This window comes from Phocoena sinus, chromosome 9 (assembly GCF_008692025.1).
Source record: "Phocoena sinus isolate mPhoSin1 chromosome 9, mPhoSin1.pri, whole genome shotgun sequence".
Lineage (NCBI taxonomy): Eukaryota > Metazoa > Chordata > Mammalia > Artiodactyla > Phocoenidae > Phocoena > Phocoena sinus.
Genome location: NC_045771.1, coordinates 92,769,142 through 92,790,540, shown reverse-complemented (window position 1 = coordinate 92,790,540; position 21,399 = coordinate 92,769,142). Strand labels below are relative to the sequence as shown.

The 21,399-nt window shown below is 38.9% G+C and overlaps 1 protein-coding gene across 3 annotated transcripts in view; it reads left to right on the top strand.

Annotated features, from left to right (window-relative positions):
• The window catches only part of VPS41 (VPS41 subunit of HOPS complex), a 193,136-nt gene that overhangs the window by 76,217 nt on the left and 95,520 nt on the right, over nt 1-21,399 (top strand). For all 3 annotated transcript variants that reach the window (XM_032643131.1, XM_032643133.1, XM_032643132.1), the window contains 2 exons: nt 8,722-8,796; nt 18,260-18,322. In XM_032643131.1, the coding sequence (XP_032499022.1) occupies nt 8,722-8,796; nt 18,260-18,322 (138 nt within the window). The remainder of the gene's footprint in view (nt 1-8,721; nt 8,797-18,259; nt 18,323-21,399) is intronic.

The following is a 21,399-nucleotide window of genomic DNA, read 5'->3' as shown; positions in this document are numbered from 1 at the left end:
AGCTTTTACAGATGTATTAACTAGCTTCTCTTTCCAATTCTATTTGAAGTGACCTAAGAAGTAGAAAATACTTGTGCTCTCGTTTTAAAATAGGGAAAGAAGGAAGTAGTAAATAAACATGTGCTAAATACCTCATCTTCCAAATGAGCCAGTTAATACAATTGCATTTATTTTGGGTGGGGGGAGGAGACATAATTCAAGCATGATTTAGTAATTTAAAGATAATCACTAACAAGATAAAAATAGAATATCTAAATTCTTCTTCAATGGGTCAAGAAAAAGAATTTGAGTAACATAGCAAAAGAATAATAATGAGATGGAGAAATGTAATTTTTAAAAGTATAAAGGAATGTAGCAACTAAGAGAACACTAAATGGGCCAGGTATTCTGTTACTAAAAGAAAATAAGCCTCAGCTTTGAAGAACAAGTATCCCACCAGCCGATGGAAGTGAAAAATAAAGATGTGAGCAAAAATGTATTATAAAAAGCCAAACAAAAATTAAGCATGTTGGCAGTAACAGTATAAGAAAATACAGAGTTTAAGGCAAAAGAGCATTAACCGGCAGAATGCATATTAGATTGATGATAGGTACAAGCGAATAGGAAAATGTAGCAATTATACCCTTTGATTTGCCAAATTATAGGTCATCTAATAGCTGGATCAAAATGGATTTGAAAATCAAGGAGGAATGGACAAAACTACAGTTGCAGTGGGAAGTTTTTAAAGCATGTTTCTATCAGTCTTTGCTAGATCAAGAAGAAAAAATTAAACAAGGACATAGAAATTAAATAATATATACAACATTATTAAAAATATATGTATTTTGAACCCTAAAATAGAAAATATGAATTACTTCAAAATGATATCTTATGTTTCAAAGAGCAACCCATCCATTTAACAGATAGACACAGACCACATATCCGACCACAACTGTAGCCACACTAGAGTTTATTAATAATTTGATATATAAGCAGATAACACCACCACCACCCTTAGAAATGAAACAAAACAAAATGTTGCTTTTCCCAAAGGAGATATAATTATTACAATAACACAGTATTCTCTGGTCTCTGGTTTGTGGCCATTGGTATACCCAAAGGCAAATGCAAAATATTTGATTATTTTATGATTAAGAAATGAGCAGTTAAAACTAACGAGCAATATACTAATGCCAGAAAATTAGAGTAAGGTCAACGAAATTGTTCCAAGGCAAAAAGGGCATCATTAGTATAGACTAAGAGTAGAAATTAATAAAATAGAAAAATTTAAAAATACAGCAAATAGGTACTTCCCTGGTGGCGCAGTGGTTAAGAATCTGCCTGTCAATGCAGGGGACGTGGGTTCGAGCCCTGGTCTGGGAAGATCCCACATGCCGCGGAGCAGCTAAGCCCGTGTGCCACAATTGCTGAGCCTGTGCTCTGGAGCCCGCGAGCCACAGCTACTTGGCCTGCACTCTAGAGACTGCGAGCCACAGCTGCTGGGCCTGCGTGCCACAACTGCTGAAGCCCGCGTGCCCTAGAGCCCGTGCTCCACAACAAGAGAAGCCGCTGCAATGAGAAGCCTGCGCACCGCAATGAAGGGTGGCCTCCGCTCGCCGCAACTAGAGAAAGCCTGTGAGCAGAAGCGAAGACCCAATGCGGCCAAAAATTTTAAAATAAATAAATAAATTTATTTTAAAAAACCCAGCAAATTGATTGATGGTAGTATTGCTTCTATAAAAAGGCCAATACAACTGATAAATATCTGATAAGGATAATAGTAAAAAAGGAAATAAAGTATTAATATACATGTGAGATAGTGCTGCATATATATTTTCATATTTCCAAATAGGAAAACTAATATTACCTACTTCATAGAATTTCTGTGAGGAGTAAATTATATAATGTATAGAACTCTTAGAATAGAGACTGCTGTATAATAAGCATATAGTAAATGTTTACTTATTAGTAGTCGTATTACTACTTACTAGTAGTATTAATATCATTAGTATTATTAAAATATTAAAAGAATACAAAGTGAAATGAAACTATTTCATCATTAAGAACTTGGAATGCACAATTTTCTGGGAAAATGTAAATGACCAGAATAAAATTAGGACATTTGAGTAGCTTGACAGTTATGGGAAAAATAAGTGTAAACCAAGAAATAATCCGTTGAAGGTGTAGATCCCAGACATTTTTATGGATGGGCAAATTCTTCTTAATTTTATTTAGAAATCTTTAACGTTTGTTCTTATTTTGAAATATAACTTTTTAAAACCCATTTTAAGATGTGTAGGGGAACAAATAGTAATAAAGCGAACAATCCTGTTAACTACCACTGTCAAGAGCAGACCGTGTGATCCCCTTCCCCACCTACACTCGCAGTTCCCTTAGTGGGAGCCACTGTGCTGACCTTCGTAGGAATGACTGCTTAGCTTTTCTTTTTCATTTTATGTCCTCTGTGTGCACCCCCTGGACACTATGGTGTAGTTGTGCCTATTTTTGTTAGGTTGTGTAAGTGGAATCATATTGTACGTATCAGGAATGAGAAAAGCCTGCTGACTGTCATTGCTACTCCCAGAATAAAACAAAGTATGAGACCTCTAAGAGGAGACATAGGAAACTTTATTTAGAGACATTAAAGAAGGCCTAATAAATGGAGAAATGCTCCATGTTTGTGGATTAGAAGACTCAACATGTTGTAAGCGTATCAAAGGGAGAGCTCTCAGCGCTTCACCTTAGGTGTGTTTGAGGAAGTTTTCTCCTTAAATGCTAAGAGTTTTTACCATGAGTGAGTGTTGTTTCATCCAATACTTTTTGCATCATTGAGATGACCATATGAATTTCCTCTTGAGATGATCTTATGATTTTCCTCTTTTATTAATGCAAAAAAATCATCTATTCCACTATCTTGTATCAGCCTAGTAGTTTTGGAGTAAAATTATCTTTTTTATATATGCTGACTTTGTTAATATTTTCTTTAGGATTTTTTCATTTCTGTTCATGAGTGAGATTTACTTGTATTTTTTCTTTTTCATAACATCCTTTGTTGAGTTTTGTTGTTAGGTTATGCTGTCCTGGTAAAATGAGTTGGGGAGCATTTCCTTTTTATTCTGTCGTCTGGAAGATTTTGTGTGTGATTGGAAGTTTGTGTTCTTTGAACTATCTCATGAAATTAATACCCCTAGTGAGTGAGTTTGACAGTAACTAAGATAAGTAAAATACATAGTAAGATAGTGGTAAGTGCTAAGGAGAAAAAATAAGTATTACAGTGAAGGAGCTATGAATGTTTGGGTGAAGTGTTGAAAATTCAGATCCAGTGGCCTGAAAAGATGACTACCAGTGAAGAGCTGGCAGGAAAGCATCCCAGGCACCAGCAAACAAATGCAAAGGCTCTAGGACTGGAGAAACAGCAAGAAGGTCATCATGGCTGGAGGAGTGAGAACGAGGCCAAGTGTGGATAAGGCAGGGCTTTAGCCATATCATTTAGGACTGTCAGGTCATAGTAAACACTTTGGGTTTTATCCTGAGATGGGAGGCCTTTGGAGGGTTTGAAACAAAGGAGTGACATTGTCTGATCCACCTATTAACAATATACTCTACTGGTTTGTTGAGGTTAGATTTCTAGGTGAGTTAGGGCAGAAGCAGGTCTACTAGTTTGGAGACTATTACAATAATCCAGACAAGGGTGATGATAGCTTAAACCAGGATGGCAGCCATAGGGGTGGTGAAAGTCTGGGTAAATTTTGTTTGAAGAGATGGTAGGAATTGCTGACAGATAGCAATGTAAAGTGTGGAAGAAAGACAGGAGTCAAGACTGGCTCCAAGGTTTTCGTCCTGTGCGATGAGAGGATTGTATCAGTCTTTAACTACTACAGATGGGCGAGACATCAGGAAGAGCCCTTCCAGGAAGGAAGATCAGATTCTCAGTTTTGGATATGCTTTAGTTCACATGCCCGTTTAGGCATCCAAGTACATATGTAAAATAGGCAGTCCTAGATATTGGTCTGGAATAGGGAGAGGCCCCGTCTAGGGATTTAAATTCAGGAGTCATCCCATGGCCTGGAGAGAATACCAAGAGAGCTCGTGTGGATGTAAAAGGGAAGAGGTGCCAGGACTGAGCTATGAGGTACAGGGATCAGGAGATAAGGAGTATTTGGCCAAAGAGACTGAGGCAGAGCAACTAGAAATTCCAGAGAAAACTCAGAGGAGTGTGATACATTGGAAGCAGAGAGAGGGGGAGAGTTGTCATCAGTGTTCCATGCTTGTATTAGGTAAAGTAAGTTAGGATTGAATAATGACCATTATATGTGGCAACATGGGGGTCATTTTATCTTGTAATTCTCATGAAAATATAAATACTTGAGAAAAACCAAGGAAAGTGTGAAGAATTGTGACTGGGACTCACCTTACCAGATATCAGAACATACTATGTACGTCTTCTATAATTAAATCAATGTTGAAATGATATAACAATGGACAAAGGGACCACAGTTGAAAACCCAGAAGATTATCTCAGTGTATATAAATATTTATTATATGATAAACATAGTTCTCTTCAAAAGGAGAAGGGTGTGGTTTTTAAAAATGGGGCTAGTCCAAATGGGTATCCATTTGGAAGAAGATAAGATGAATCGTGAAAGTATTAAAAACTTAGATGTGAGAAATAAAGCAATAACCATCTTGCAAAAATATGCAGGAGACCACATATACAATGTCAGGGTAAGGTATTGTACCGAGACCTCATACCCTTTAAAAAAAAAAAAGAAGGAAATGGACAAGAAAAGAACAAACATTAATAGAAAAAATAAGAGATGTGAACAGAGTTTTTAGAAGAATAAATTAATTGGCCGACAGGCTTAAGAAAATGTTTAAGTTGTTAGTAGTTGGGGAAATAAATCAGTGAATATTGATCATTGGCAAAAAAGTTAACCATTGCTAACAGGTATAAAGGAAAAAGGATTCTTATATCTTGTAGTTATGATTTATTTTCCCCCATAATATTGCTAATGTGGTGATACAAATTAGTTTCTACTCAGGAAGAAACATGTTGTAATAAAAAGTTGGGTTTATTCGTACTAAGAATACCACTGTGTGGCCTAGCCACATAGCAGTACTAAGGCTCTAGACAGCTCACGTAAACTCTTGAGGCCTCATTTTCCTTATTGTGAGGTGGAGGTAACCATCCTAGGCTGACTGCTTTCGCCAGAAGTTGTGAGGATCAGCTAACGTGTATGTCAGGTCTTTGAAAATAATACAGTGTGATTCCTAGAATCTTAGCACAGGCCACGAGCACAGAGTCCAAGAACAAATGACGTACAGTTTGACAGGTACGTGGGGAGAAGATACACTTCTCGATGTAAGTTGTACAGAAAGGCCTTGTGAAGAGGCATTGTACTCAGCACTGAGGCTCAGTTTGCTAGGCCTGGGACAGTGCTGCCCTGTGGAACTTTCTGAAATGATGAAAACATTCCGTGATCTGTGTGCTTTTTCATACAGTAGCTGCTAGTCGCATGTGGGTATTGAGCACTTGTGCAACGGAGGACATGAATGTTTAACTGTGATTGATTTTAACTAGCTTAACTTTCTATATAGTCACATGTGGATAGCACCATATTGGTTAGGACAGGAAACCTTGGCAGTGATCAAGCTACACACATCTATTGAATTATATAATCTGAGGTAGGTTATAACCAGAGACCAATTAAATTACAGTCAGAGGTATGTGGGGTTTATACTTGCCACAAGTAAAATGGGCTTTAAAATGTTTGGCGAACAAAAGATCAGAATCAGGAAGTTGTTAACAGAAGGTACTCAGTGAGGAAAACTTTTATCCAAAGAAGACTGTAGAAATTGTGCATTCAGACTCATCGGCCAGAAGTCCAGACACACTGGCCTCATTGCTTTCTCAGTTCAGTTTTTGTTTTGCATCTTCCTTGCTGCCCATCACAAAGTTCTCTTCACTGCTCTTAAGGTCAGAGTCCTGGCTCTGCTTTTTCTCTGTTGTGAATCTCATCCATGGGGTTGGTTTATTCTCCTATAAATGGATCAGATATCTCTGTAAGGTCCTTTCCTGTCCTAACATTCTAAGAACTTTTAAGGAGATAGCTTGGTTTTCATGAGCTGCGTTTCAGGAGTGATTTAGGGATCAGGGTGAGAACGGGTTCTGTAGCCAGCTATCTCCATCTGTAACATGGGAATTTCTCTCAGCAGCATCAGGCAGTGGGTGGCCTTTCCAAGGTCAGGGAATCTTGGTCTGTCCTGGCCATGACTTACGAGCTTGGAGATATTTTCCGTTGAGCATAGAATAATCAATTTTGTGTATTTCCATTTTATTCTTATGCACAAACCAAATTATTTTAAGGTTAGGTATTTAAAAAAATGAATTTGCAGGCTCATGTTGAAACCGATGAAGTCGTCTCTTTTTGTGGTTAATTTGTTCTATCATGTTTTGTGCAAGATAGTTGTAAACTGTCATTACTTAAGAAGCAAAAAAAAGAGAAAAGGTTGCCATTTTTTAATATTGTCAACATTTACTGATTTTGATTTCTCTTTAGAAAATCTGCCTGTGTGAATATCTTAGTGAGTAAACAGTTGGCTACATAGAGAACTGGAAAGCTGTGAAAAATATTAAAAGTGCAGTTGTGTGTTTACTCTTGGGAAAATACATCCAAAGTAGAATGCCTAATTCCATCTTCACAGATTTTTAAATTTGAGATTACTCAAAAGAATGGAGGATGGCGCTTCCCTGTTGGCACAGTGGTTGAGAATCTGCCTGCCGATGCAGGGGACACGGGTTCGTGCCCCGGTCCGGGAAGATCCCACATGCCACGGAGCGGCTGGGCCCGTGAGCCATGGCCGCTGAGCCTGCGCGTCCAGAACCAGTGCTCCGCAACGGGAGAGGCCACAACAGTGAGAGGCCCGCGTACTGCAAAAAAAAAAAAAAAGAAAAAAAAAAGAATGGAGGATGACAAAGTTAGTTACTATCAATTAGACCCTGTGGAATTCCCCCAGAAAGTACTAAGCATAGAGTATAAATAAAAAGTTGATTTAGTAATTTATAAGAGAAGAAGAAATGGATTGGCTGGTGAGCCAAAGTAAAATAACTAAGATTTTAGAGTTGCCATATGATCCAACAATCCCACTCCTGGGCATATATCCAGAGAAAACTCTGATTCAAAAAGATACATGCACCCCAATATTCGTAGCAGCACTATTTACAATAGCCAGGACATGGAAGCAACCTAAATGTCCATCAACAGAGGAATGGATAAAGAAGATGTGGTACATGTATACAATGGAATATTACTCAGCCATAAAAAAGAATGAAATAATGCCATTGGTATAGACGACCTTATTTACAAAGCAGAAATAGAAACACAGACGTAGAGAACAAATGTATGGATACCAAGAGGGAAAGGGGGAGGTGGGATGAATTAGGAGATTGGGATTGAAATATATACGCTATTGATACTATGTATAAAATAGATAACTAATGAGAACCTACTGTATAGCACAGGGAACTCTACTCAGTGCTCTGTGGTGACCTAAATGGGAAGGAAATCCAAAAAAGAGGGGATATACTTATATGTATAGCTGATTCACTTTGCTGTGCAGTAGAAACTAACACAACATTGTAAAGCAACTGTACTCCAATAAAAATTTAAAAAAAAAAGAATGAAATAGTGCCATTTGTAGCAGCATGGATGGACCTAGAGATTATCATACTAAGTGAAGAAAGTCAGAGAAAGACAAATACCGTACGATATCACTTATATGTGGAATCTAAAATATGATGTAACAAACAGACTCACAGACACAGAAAACAAACTTACGGTTACCAAAGGGAGAGGTGGTGGGGCAGCGATAAATGAGGAGTTTGGGATTAGCAGATACATACTACTGTACATAAAATACATAAACAACAAGGTCCTACTGTATAGCATAGGGAACTGAATTCAATGGTTTATCCTGTGATAAACCATAATGGAAAAGGATATGAAAAAGAATGTGTGTGTGTGTGTATATATATATATATATATATATATATATATATGAATGAATCATATTACTGTATACCAGCAACTAACTTGACATTTTAAATCAACTAAATTTCAATTAAAAAAAAACCAAAAATTTTTCTTTACATCATGATTTTTATTTTGGTTTTTGTTTTGTTCTTTTTTTTTTTTTTTTTGCTGTACGCGGGCCTCTCACTGCTGTGGTCTCTCCCATTGTGGAGCACAGGCTCCGGACGCGCAGGCCCAGCGGCCATGGCTCACGGGCCCAGCCGCTCTGCGGCATGTGGGATCTTCCCGGACTGGGGCACGAACCCATGTCCCCTGCATCGGCAGGCGGACTCTCAACCACTGCACCACCAGGGAAGCCCTTGTTTTGTTCTTTTAACGAATTTGGCTGGGAAAGAATTTTAGGACTATGGAGTAAATAGAACAAATGAAAAGGTACATAACAGGTAAGAAAAGTACCATTTTTAGCTGGGACTTCAAGTACGTGAAATAGGTAATTTGGGGAAATCTTAGGTTTCTGGGCTTATTACGTGTCTGGGAACAAAGCTATATTTTACCATTTTCATTTGCAGAAGCAAAATATGTCTTGGACTCCTGCATCTAAACTAATAGACAGCTTGTATCACATTTTACGAAAAGCCAAGGCATTTCACTTTTGATATATATGTTTCTGAAGGTTTACCATGTTTGTTTGTTCTTTTGTTTTTAATAGAGTCCTGTGAAGATAAATCAGATTAGCCTGGATGAAAGTGGCGAACACATGGGCGTGTGTTCAGAGGATGGCAAGGTACGGGGATTACATGGTCACATGGAAAGCAGCGCTCCAGCTCTGTGGGCTGTGATGTTACCAACTCCAAGGGCTAGAGCAACACTGTGCCTACTGTATACCTGCAGTAGGAGAACCCTGATTATTCTTTTTGGGTATCAGACTTGCTCCCGATTGCTCATAATTAAAGTAAAATATATTTTGCGCAAATGTGCCTTAGGAAAAATAATTACAAGAATGTCAATAATGTAACTAGTATTAAGCTGATAAACAGCTGTGGCAGAGGGACATGTCACCTTAATCATTACAGCCGTGCCACTTAGGCTTCAGCAACTGGTCTGCAGTTCCTGCAAGACAGTGGTTTAATGCCTTTCTGCCATAAATCCACAAAATTGGATTTTGTGGGCATGATTTCTGTGGGCTGGTGGTTTTCATTTTCACACACCAGTTATGAATGTTTCTCTTGAATTATAGAATCTTTTGATAAGCAATCATAGTTTATCAGAAGAATAAAGTGTCTTACAGTGGCCACATTAAATAAATGTAAAATCAATATATGTACAGTTTCTAAAAACCTGGCCCCTACTTCCTCGACCGAGGACATACATCATTTGTGCAGTGTATAACTAACAATTATCAGTGCTTCTTGCTGAGGTTGAGCTGTGACATTTAGTGGTTGTGGTGATTGATTTTCCACTTATAAGAATGTCTTTTGTTTTTCAGTCAATGGAAGGCTTTTCCAATGTTGGTTTGCAATGATAAAATTCTAATGCACAGAGTATTTAAGCTACTCTTCTAAAATAACAGTTGAAGAAGAGCGTGCATTAAGAATCATTACAGAACCTTACATATTCTGGACTTCATAGAGCAGATTTCCTAATCTAATTTTATGTTTTTTATGGGATCTAAAGTCAATGGGCCATTAGGATAAGTAAATTAAAAACAGTGTAATCAGTGTAAAAGATTTATACCCATTTAATCTGTTAACAAAAGAACAATGAAGTCTTCTTGACAGACAAGAATGCATTTTTATATATCTAAGCCTAATGTTACCCAAAGAGTCTAGTAAGAGTAATTGGAACACTCATGCTTTTCAAAAAGCACTGTCAAATTTTCTGAAATTCTGAGTTGAACCAGACCATCAAAGATAGGTAAGGGAGGAGTTGGTATGTGCAGAAATTGAGAAGAATTATCCAAACTCTTGAAACATTTCGTATTTATAAGAAAGATCATCTTCATTTTTGTTTTCTGAAAAGCAAGGAAGAATTCCTTCTGGATTAATGCCAATGTAATTGAACTAATTTGTTGAAGGAGAATATTGTTTTTGAATTGGAAAAGAACTTATACTAAGATACTTCATCTAAGAATTTTCAGAACTCTAAATTTTGAAGAATTACTATTTGATGCGGCAAAGCAGTATATTTTAACTACTGTGTCTGGTGGATAACGAGATGACCCTCAGATATCTCCTGGCACACTTCTTGGCAAGCACCTCTGTTTTCCTACTTTAGTCAAATTTATCACTGCCATATTTTGTTGTAGACCCATGATGCATGTTTAAAGAATGGTTTTCTCATATATTTTATCAGCGTTGATAGAATTGAAAATAAATATTTCAGCGCACGTGGGTGTGTAAGCTAGCCCTCCTCGTGGGTTAGTCAGGATTGTGAAAATTGAGGCGCTAATATCCAGCGATCTAGTAAAGTCGTTAGTGATGATAGCAACATAAAGATGATTAAGCAAGATCAGCTCCAGATACCTAGATCTCGTGCATCTTTCAGTGGCTGTTGTGAGTTTTCTTTCTTTAGTGCATTAAGACTCCTCGATAAATCATTACCTTCCATTTCACAGATAACCTTTGCTATTCAGTTTTAAAGTCGTAATTCTAACAGTTGTTTAAAATTTACTCTGTTCAGTCAGCTGGTGCTCAGGTCTAATCTTTTTATTTATCCTCGAGTTTCAAATTTTGAAACACACTCACACAGATACTGTGTGTGCGTGCGCGCGTTTGTGTGTGTGTGTTACTGGTATACATTTTGAGGTAACTTTCCGCGTAAGCACATACCAGCCTTATTTTCTGATCTCTTGCCTATGTCGCCCTCATACATAAACTAGAATTAATTTAATATAGAATTCTGGGTTGAACTATTTTTTCTCAAAGTTTTGGAGACTTTGCTCCCTTCTGACTAACCTTTATTTTCCTAGACATGTCAGAGGCCAGCCTATTTTTGTTGTTTCACAAAAGCTTTTTAATTTTTTTTCTGTCCTGCCTTGGATCTCAGACTCATCATAGTAACAACACTACCAATGGCAACGAACAGCCCCTGCAATTCAGTTTGCTAAGTTAATGTCTTGTTTGGGTCTATTTTCATTCAGTTTGTCTGGAAGAGGGTAAGTCCTTTTGATCCATATACTGAAGTATTGTTTTCATTTCAGGAAAGTTGACTTCAGTCCTGATTTTGATTATTGCTTCAGTTCCACGTGTTTTCATTTCTTCAGAGAAACTCAATAATACTTAGGCTGGAGGCGGTATTGCGCGGAGGCTGACAGCATGGCTCTGCACCGCGCCTGCCTGGGCGGCTTTCCCACTCTTCTCTGTTAGGTCAGGGAAGTTGCTTGACCCCCGGCCCCTCTACTGCCTCAGCTGGGCAGTGGGCACAGTGCAAGGCCTGGAAGGGAATGTGGCAGAGCCAGTGCTGGGTGTGTGGGCAGTTCTAAGTTCATTGTGTTTTTATTGCTAACCCTTCACTAACCATCTGTAGTCTGGCCTCTTCCCCTCCCGTTTTGTTGTACCTCACTCACCTTTTCAAGGTAAGTTGGTGAATGGATAAGCCCTATCCACCCTTCTTCTCTTTTGAAAATATATGTTGGGGGGGGTTCCCTTTTCTCTACACCCTCTTCGGCATGTATTGTTTGTAGATTTTTTGATGATGGCCATTCTAACCGGTGTGAGGCAGTGCCTCACTGTAGTTTTGATTTGCATTTCTCAAATAATTAGTGATGTTGAGAATTTTTTCATGTACTTTTTGGCCATTTGGAGAAATGTCTATTTGGATCTTCCGCCCACTTTTCTGATTGAATTGTTTTTTTGATATTGAGCTGCACGAGTTGTTTATATATTTCGGAGATTAATCCCTTGTTGGTCACTTCATTTGCAAGTATTTTCTCCCATTCTGTGGGTTTTCTTTTTGTTTTGTTTATGGTTTCCTTTGCTGTGCAAAAGCTTTTAAGTTTAATTAGATCCCATTTGTTTATTTTTGTTTTTACTTTCATTACTCTTGGAGGTGGGTCAAAAAAAGATCTTGCTATGAGTTACGTTGGAAGGGGAGGGATAAATTGGGAGATTGGGATTGACATATACACACTACTATATATAGAATAGATAACTAATAAGGACCTACTAAATAGCACAGGGCACTCTGTTCAATACTCTGTAATGGCCTGTATGGGAAGAGAATCTAAAAAAGAGTGGATATATGTGTATGTATAACTGACTCACTTTGCTGTACACCTGAAACTAACAGAACATGGTAAGTCAGCTATACTCAAATCTTTAAAAATTAATTTTTTTAAAAAGAAAATATACTGTAAGAAAAATTGGTCATGTTTTGTGACACACACACACACACACATATATACCTTACACATGTGCTTTGCTTTCTCATGGTTTTTATCATCTCATTTCTCTGTAGTCAGGGAGAGTTTCTCTTCTTGTTTTGGTCCCTTTGCTGAGGTACTTTGCTTCCAGTATTCTGGAGTAGACTTTTATTCTGTTTTGCCTTTTTGTTTTTCCTGATTTTTGATCTCTCCCAATTTTCTTTTCACGTCAGCCTGATCTATGTTTAATTTTTTAAACCAAAAATTATGACTCCTTGTGTGTCTTAGAGAGTCTTAGAGGTGGAGTGGTTGGGAGTGGAATTATCCTGCCACATTTGAGCTGTGTGTTGTCAGCTAAGTGATTCAAACCTCTCTGTGCTTCATCCTATTTCCTCCTCTATAAAAGGGGGGATAGTAACAGTACCTGCCTCATTAATCATTAAGAGAAATGAATTAGTTAATATATGTCAGTGGTTTGGAATAGTATCTGGAATAGAAGAAACACAGTAGTCGTCAGCTGTTACCATCATCATTATCATTGTCGTCCTATCCTTTGCTCCAGATTCATAGAGGTCTCTTCTTCTTATTGAAGTTGACAAATAGTTTTGTAGTTTGTTTTTTTCTTTTCTGGTTACTATTAAATTTTTTTTCTTTTTTTTTTGGCCGTGCTGCACGGCATGTGGGATCTTAGCTCCCCGACCAGGGATCGAACCTGCACCCCCTGCAGTGGAAGCATGGCATCTTAACCACTGGACCACCAGGGAAGTCCCTATTAAAACATTTTTTAAAGCATGGTTTTTCTCCCTCTGAGTCACTGGAATTGTGTTCTGCAGTATTCTTTTTATAGACCTTGTGTGCATTTTTGTTACTCATTTATCCATTCCAGAACAGGGAGACAAGCTCTTTCTGAACCTGGATTAGCAAACAGATTCAGGCCCTGCTTGTTATCCTTTTGGGTGTTGTAGAGTCACCCTTCAGCTCACATAGGGACCTGACTGGAGGTATCCAGTTAAGGCAGCTCCTCCAGTGAACTGGGAGCCTCTCCTATCTTCCCTCCTGGGTCTTTGACACCCTCCATGGGTGGAGAATATGAAAACCTGCCATCTCCCCTGCGAGGGTGCCTCCAGCCACTGCCCTAGATGGAATGACAGTTTACATGTTCACCCCTGTTCTTCTAATGCTTGACCTGTTGTTATTTGCAAGCCAGGGGTTGAGAGAGGCTGTTACAATGAAGTAATAGCTGGGAGGGTTGTCCAAAACTCTGGTCACCTCATTCACAGTTTCTCTATGTCAGATGGCCCATCGCCCAGTTTTCTGGTTTGCAAATACATAGAATTCCATGCTAAAGGGGAGAAGGCTTATACACCTTCCTGATTGTTTCATGAGAGTAGGGTTTCTTTACTTGTGGTGGTAAACACATAGCACATACGTTTTGTGGTCCTCCTGTGGCTCTGTGGGTTTGTAGTTAATGAGAAATCCTCCAAGACTTTGCAGTAGATTGACTCTAAGACCAATTGTTCTGAATTTTCTCTTTGTCTTCACTAGGTATTTTTGTGACAAGTTGGGAGAGGTTGTCAGGGCTGCTATAGGGGATACCATTATCAAAAGGATCGTCTCTATTTTAACCTTTAAAAATATGATTCTTAACTCAGATGCAAGCTTCCTAAAAGCCCAAACTTTCTAGGCAATCATTCAATGGATTGTTTCTCAGTGCTAATCACTGAGAAGATGACAAAGAGGGAGAGAGAGGGGAGATGAATGAGAATTGCTTTGGATTTTACTAGCTTTAGTAGTTTTAAGTTCTGACCAACTAGTTTGGGTGTCACATTAGTGAAATAAACCAAAATATCAAAGGTTTTACGACTCACCCTGCTTGTACTGGTAAAGTTTACGAGATTTGTCTTGTGAAGTCTCAGTGTTTTCCATACTGAAGGAGACAATGACAGTTGAGGAAAATGTTATTCAGTTAAACGTACGAATAGAGACTAACCTAAGAGTTCTAATCTGGCTTTGCCACCTTCAGCAAACACCCCTCCAGCCCCTAATCCGGGCACGCTATGACATTTTTGCTTCCACTAGTTCTAAAGGGTAGTTATGAGTTTCAGCCTGTTTTCTAAGAACTTCTGCAATTTGTTCTCTTCTGTTTATTCCTTCTTATCACTCTACTATTATGTCTTCATATGGATTCGTGTGTTTGTTTTGTTGTTGATTTGTGATTTTTAAAGGGACAGCCCTGGAAATTCATAATTTAATTTTCGCCGTTAGATTTACAGTATTTCTCGTATTCATTTTCTCACCGATCCCTCAGTCTTTTTCGATGGGCTCATATTTGTTTTCAGCTCGTATACTTTTCCCTGCAATAAAAATCACTTAACTTTTGTCCTTAAAATTATCTTTACCCTGTTATAGGCAGAAGGAACTTTATCCATTTGAATGAATTGTCTGCTGCATTTAGTTTCCACTTCTGTTGTAGAGTTGTCTGATTCATTCCCTTTCATGTTAGCTTGGCAAATATTTGAGGCTTTTGATTTTCTTTTCCCTATTCTACTTTTCTTACACTTTAAATATTGTAGAAAGATATCTTCATTATTTGCAAATTTTAGGCTAGCTCCTATAATGAAAGAGTGTAGAAGAATAGGGCTTGGAATACTCTTGATTTTTACAACCTCAGGTGAGTCATTTATTTTTCCACAGAATCATCTGTTACACAGGCATAATGGTGCTTGCTTTCATCCCTAGCTGTCTTGCTATAAGGGCCAAATGACGCAGAGCAAGATTGTCACTGCTAGTTACATACTGTCAGTTATCAATCTTTAAAAATGTCATTTTAAAGGTATTTCTTCTCATTTTCAAATCCATAAGGATAGTTTAATTCAGAATAAAATTTCTAAAAAAGCCAGAATGACGCTGGCCATTTTAATAGACAGCTTTTCCAGAAGGTTGTTCCCTCCACAACTGGAGAAGACTGAGAAGTGACATCACATCTCTGAGGAGAGGTTATTGAAATATACTTTCCGATTGGAATGTTAGCCTAGAAATTATGCTGGGCCTCACATGGGACTTCCCCATTGGTTAAAAGTGAGTCAAATTACAGCTAGAAAATAAATTTAGAACTAAGAGGAACATCTAGACATTGCTAGATGTTGACCACGGTATGAGTGAAATAAATACGTTCCACCTGAAAACAAATACGTCATTTTACCCCACCAGAAAGTTCAGTTTGTCTAGGGTGGGACCTGGCCATTAATTTCCAGGAATCCTAACCGTGCAGTCTGGCCTGAGACCCACTGAGGTAAAGCACGTGGAAGCATTTAGAGGTCCAAGCTGGTAGTAGGAGTGTGAGAGTTGACAGGGGACCACGTTGTCAGCGACATTGTTAGAATGAATTCATAGAAGTAGCTTATGTTAGAAGAATGTAAACTTCCTAGTTTAGCATGACTTTCTACTGATGTAACATTAATAAGTTGAGCACTTGTTAATTTATTAAGATTCAGGTGATACAGTACTTGTCTTATTTTGACCCTGTTTTCTTGGATTCGTTGGGCTCATTCAACTACAACTTCCTGGGATAGAGTAAAACTCTGAACGCAGTGCTTTTCTTTTGAGCTTCTCTACCACCATTTTATAAGAAGTTCAATGCATCCTGTGCGTATACATTCATATAAAAGCAGTGATGCAATGCCCTCTGAACAATGAGAAGCAAGGTGGTAGTGGGGCCTGCATGTATTTGCCATGTCAAGAATACATTTTAACAGATTACCTCTGATTAAATCAAATTCCCTCTATGTTACATTGTACCATGTGCTGTTTTTGGAACCCAAGTAACATACTTGGCACAAGGGTATAAAAACAGCAGTCACAAAATGAGTGGAATATTCTAAAGATTTTATAGTTTAATGAAATAATTTATCTCCTCAAATGATATCATAACATGAGTACATTTTCCTCTTGGAACTTGCACACACGAACTACTCAGAACTTACTAAGATGGGGACTTGCCTGGTGGTCCAGTGGTTAAGACTGCACTTCCAATGCAGGGGTCACGGGTTCGATCCCTGGTCGGGGACCTAGGATCCTGCATGCTATGCTGCACGGCCAAAAAAAGAAAGAAAAAAAGAAAAAACTTACTAAGATGAAAGCAAGGAAAATTCTAAGTAGTTTTATATCTATTTAAAAAATTGAATTTATAATGAAAAACTTTCTCACAGAGAGCCATTGGACCCAGATGGCTTCACAGGTGAATTCTTAAAAATTTAAAGAAGAAATAACACCATTCTTCTAGAGACTAGAAAAAGAGTGAACACATCTCAAGTGTTGGGAAATAGTTCTAAGTGCCCCTAATAGCTGGTTCCAAGTGTTTGAGAGCTCCTGGAATTCGTACACTGTGCTTGTGAGAGTGTAAATTGATTGGAACCACTTTGCGAAGTCGTTTGGCTGTCTATTAGATGTGAACAGATGCATAACCTATGACTCAACAATTCCATTTCTTCAGAAATGGGTATATAAGTGGACCAAAAGATTTGGAAAGAGTTTTCACTGCAGCATTATTCATAATAGCCTCCATCTGGAAACAACCCAAATGATCAGTGGAAGATGGATACATAAATTATGATGTATTCATACATTGAGATACTATAAGGCAATGACAAAGAGCCAGCTCCTGCTGTACGTACATAGCAGTATGGATAAACATCAGAAAGAAAATGTCGAGTGAAAGAAGCCAGTGAAATAGTTTATGATTCTATTTATATAAAATTCAAACATTAGCACAACTTACTGAAGGTGATAGATTTTGGAGGAGCGGTTAGTTTGTGAGGGTGTGAATGAATGGGAAGGAACACAAGGGAGCTTCTTGGGTTCTACTTCTTGACCTGGGTCATGGTTGCAGCGATATGTTCGTATCATAAAAAATTGTCAAGCTCTGAATCTGTCATCTGTACCGTTTATGTACATTACTCAATTGAATATGTATGTTATTCAATTTTTAAAGTCAACCACTCAGAAAAAAGGTTAAGATTAAACAACTTTAAGGGAGGCACTGATAAGGAGAAAATTAAATCTTACATTTATACGCTCTAAATAGATTCAAGATAAGACTGTAAATGAAGTGCAGTTCACCTAATCTCTTGCCACTTTGATCTGCACAGTTGATTTATATATCTGTGACTAAAAAAAGAAGCTCCTTTTTCCTTCAAGGAAAGGAATAAATAATTCCTTTAGGAATAGTCTATGGGAAGTTCATAAAAGGGTATTAGTAACCTGTTCATATCTATTTCATTTTTAAAGTTGATGTCCATTTAATAAAACAAACTTGTGATGTGCAAAGGGAACTCTGTATCCATGAGATACTTGTAAAAATTTAATTTCAGCAGTGTGTTTTCACCCCCATAGAATTGTTTTCATTGGATATTTAATAGAGATTACACGGGCTTTGGATTACTAAGTGTTCTACTTTTGTTTTTTAAGATTTTTAAAAAATAAATTTATTTACTTAATTTTGGCTGCGTTGGGTCTTCGTTGCTGTGTGTAGGCTCACCGTCTTTCACTAGTTGCAGCAAGTGGGGGCTACTCTTCGTTGTGGAGCATGGGCTCTAGGTGTGCAGGCTTCAACAGTTGTGGTATGTGGGCTCAGTAGTTGTGGTTCGCAGGCTGTAGAGTGCAGGCTCCATAGCTGTGGTGCACAGGCTTAGTTGCTCCGCGGCATGTGGGATCTTCCCAGACCAGGGCTTGAACCCATGTACCCTGCATTGGCAGGCAGATTCTTAACCACTGTGCCACCAGGGAAATCCCATATTCTACTTTTTTATTGATAGTATGTGTTCTCACTGACTCAGCAGCCTTCTTTGTTACCGTCACAGTGAACTGACAAGATCCATTTACTTTTTAGGTGCAGGTGTTTGGACTATATTCTGGAGAAGAATTTCATGAGACTTTTGACTGTCCCATTAAAGTAAGTATTCAGTAAGTTTTAATTTTTCTAAGGATTTTCCCAACAAAGGCAATAGGATTACAATACTTTGAACACTACCAGTGTTGCATTAATTTTGTCAGTAAGTATCTGTTCAACCAATGTACCAGATACTATTTGATGCTGGGAAGGTACACAGAATGTATATTATGTGACTGTGATCTCAGTCTATCCTCAGGAATCTTTTGTTGTAGTGGGTTAGATGATACACACACACACACACACACACACACACACACACACACACAATCTGTGATTAAAGACTCAAAGAGGTAAAAACAGTATTAAGGAATCTAAAACTGAGAGAGGTTACTTCTAGCTGTCCTCGTTAGTGATGGCTTTGTAGATGGACTGTTGTTTGGGCTTTAATATACAGGGCTGATGGAGAAAGCTGACTTCCCATGTGGAAGAACAGTATAATATAAACGGAGAGGCTAGAAAATTCAAATCGTGTTCAGGAAGTGGCAAATAGTCTAGTTTAGATGGTGCATAAAATACTGACTTGGCAGGAAAGCTGCACGGGCCGATTGACGCTGGCTTTGTATTCAGGCTAAGGAATTTGGACTCCGTCTGGTAGATAAGGAGAAATTATTGAATGTTGGAGAGCAAAGAAGTGGTGTAAACTGAGCTAAGCTTAAGGAAAAGTAATATGGCAGCTATAACAGTGTTAGATGTGAGAGCTGATAGACCCAAGGCAGAAGGACCGATTTCAGGCAACAGTCATGGTCGTTACAGTGGGTATTACAGTTGTTAAAGGAAGAGGTCGTTCAGCTTTCTCAGGTGTTTATTCAAACATTTATTGATCAACAGGTGAAGGAGAGATGGGATCTGATGTGTGTTTTAGAAAGCCAGCCCTGCCACAGTGCAGGGGGATGTAAGCAAGAGAGTGATTGGGGACAGGAGACAATTTAGAAGGCTAATGCTGTCCTCTAGAAATGGTGTTACAGGAGCTCAGTGAAAAGAGGGATGGTGAGTACTCACGTTGGTGTAGAAGGAATGAATCAGGAAAGCCTCGAGGAGGTAGACGTACTAAGACTTAGTGATGGCGTGGCCGAGGGTCATAAGAGATGGAGGAGCTGAGGGTGGATCCAGGGTCTTGCTTCGGTAATGGTGTGTGGGAATGCCATCAGTGGAAATAAGGGATGGTTTGAGGAAGGATGTTGCTAGTTTGGGCTTGAGTCTAGATAACTGTAGCACATCTGGTGGAAATGTTATGTAGGAAACATTCATGGAAACATGAATATGGACCTCAGTATGGAGATTGGCCCTAAAAACACAAAATGGATAACCACAGCTGAGTAAGATGAAACCATTTTGAAAGATATTATCCGGTTAAAGAGTCAGATGTGGCACATGTATACAATGGAATATTACTCAGCCATAAAAAGGAACGAAATTGAGTTATTTGTAATGAGGTGGATGGGCCTAGAGTCTGTCATACAGAGTGAAGTAAGTCAGAAAGAGAAAAACAAATACTGTATGCTAATGCACATATATATGGAATTTAAGAAAGTGGTTCTGATGAACCTAGTGGCAGAGCAGGAATAAAGACACAGACGTAGAGAATGGACTTGAGGACACGAGGGGGAAGGGGAAACTGGGACAAAGTGAGAGAGTTAGCATTGACATATATACACTACCAAATGTCAAATAGATAGCTAGTGGGAAGCAGCCGCATAGCACAGGGAGGTCAGCTCAGTGCTTTGTGACCACCTAGAGGGGTGGGATAGGGAGGGTGGGAGGGAGACGCAAGAGGGAGGAGATAATGGGGATATATGTATACGTATAGCTGATTCACTTTGCTGTACAGCAGAAACTAACAGAACATTGTAAGGCAATGATATTCCAATAAAGATATTTTAAAAAAGAAGAGTGAGAAGACTGGTGGTCAAATAATTCTGGAGCACTAATTTAAAGATTAAGGTAGTGGGAGAAAAAAAAAAAAACAGTGAGGGATCTCAGAAGAATTAGTTAGAGGGATTGGAGGAGACCCAGGAGAGCGGTGTCAGGGAAGCCAAAGGAGAGAGGGTTTCCAGAAGGAAGGAGTGGGCATCGTGGGAAAGGCAGTGCAGAGATCACACGAGGTGGGGACTGAAACACGTAGCAGGAGGCTCACCACGTGTCAAGAAGTAAATGGGAGATGAAGAAGTAAAAACAAGCAGCGTAGACTCTTCTTCCAAGAAATTTCCTGATGAAGAAGGGAATTCATCTGATAGACGGAGAGAAAGCCAGGGTCCCAGGAGCATTTCTGCTGGTCATGTTTTGGTTGATGGTAAAAAGTCAGCAGGGGGGAAAGATCAAAAATAAGAGAAAGGGAAAACTTAGTGGAGCGGCACTAAGGGATGGGATCCGTCGTGTTGGGAGGGAGAGAAACCTTGGATATGAGTCCTCCAGCCTCCCGCCGGTGAGGCCAAGCCCAAGCCCAAGGGTTGCTACGTTGGGCGGTGAAGGACCCGCAGTCAAGGGCAATGACCAGGAGGGGAAAAAAGGGGTAAGGTAATGTGGTGGAGGGGCGTGGGGATGTCTGGAATAGCAGCTGTGACGTAGGATGGTGCACTGTAAGAGAGCTAAGAGGACTCTCCTACGAGATTTTAAGAATGTGTGACAACAATATGCAAATGATTCCATTGGTATCCAGGATGGATTAGGGAAGTGTGGAAGGGAAGAAGGGCTAACCTGGGAAGGAGGAATGGTTAGAGAAGTGAGGAGTCACATGCTAAATGCCCTCAAAATGACAGTGTAGGAAGAGGAATCTATTCCATTGGAGGATGGAAATGTATTAGTTAATTAACAAGAGAGTAGAATGTATTTAGTTGGAGTTTTATGAAGGTGTAATTGTGTGAATTGTTTTTAATGCCCAGAAATATTCTGTTAGGTTGGAAAAAAACACAGTGTATTAGTTGATGAATACATGGGTCTGGGGATAAGAAAATAAGGAGGCAGAGTCTCTGCAGGCTGACAGCCATAAAAGGGGAGCCCCGAAGATGGGTTTACACTGAGTGCAGCCACCAGACCTTCAGAAATGCCACTGGCAAGTGAAGTAAGTAAATGGTGGTGAG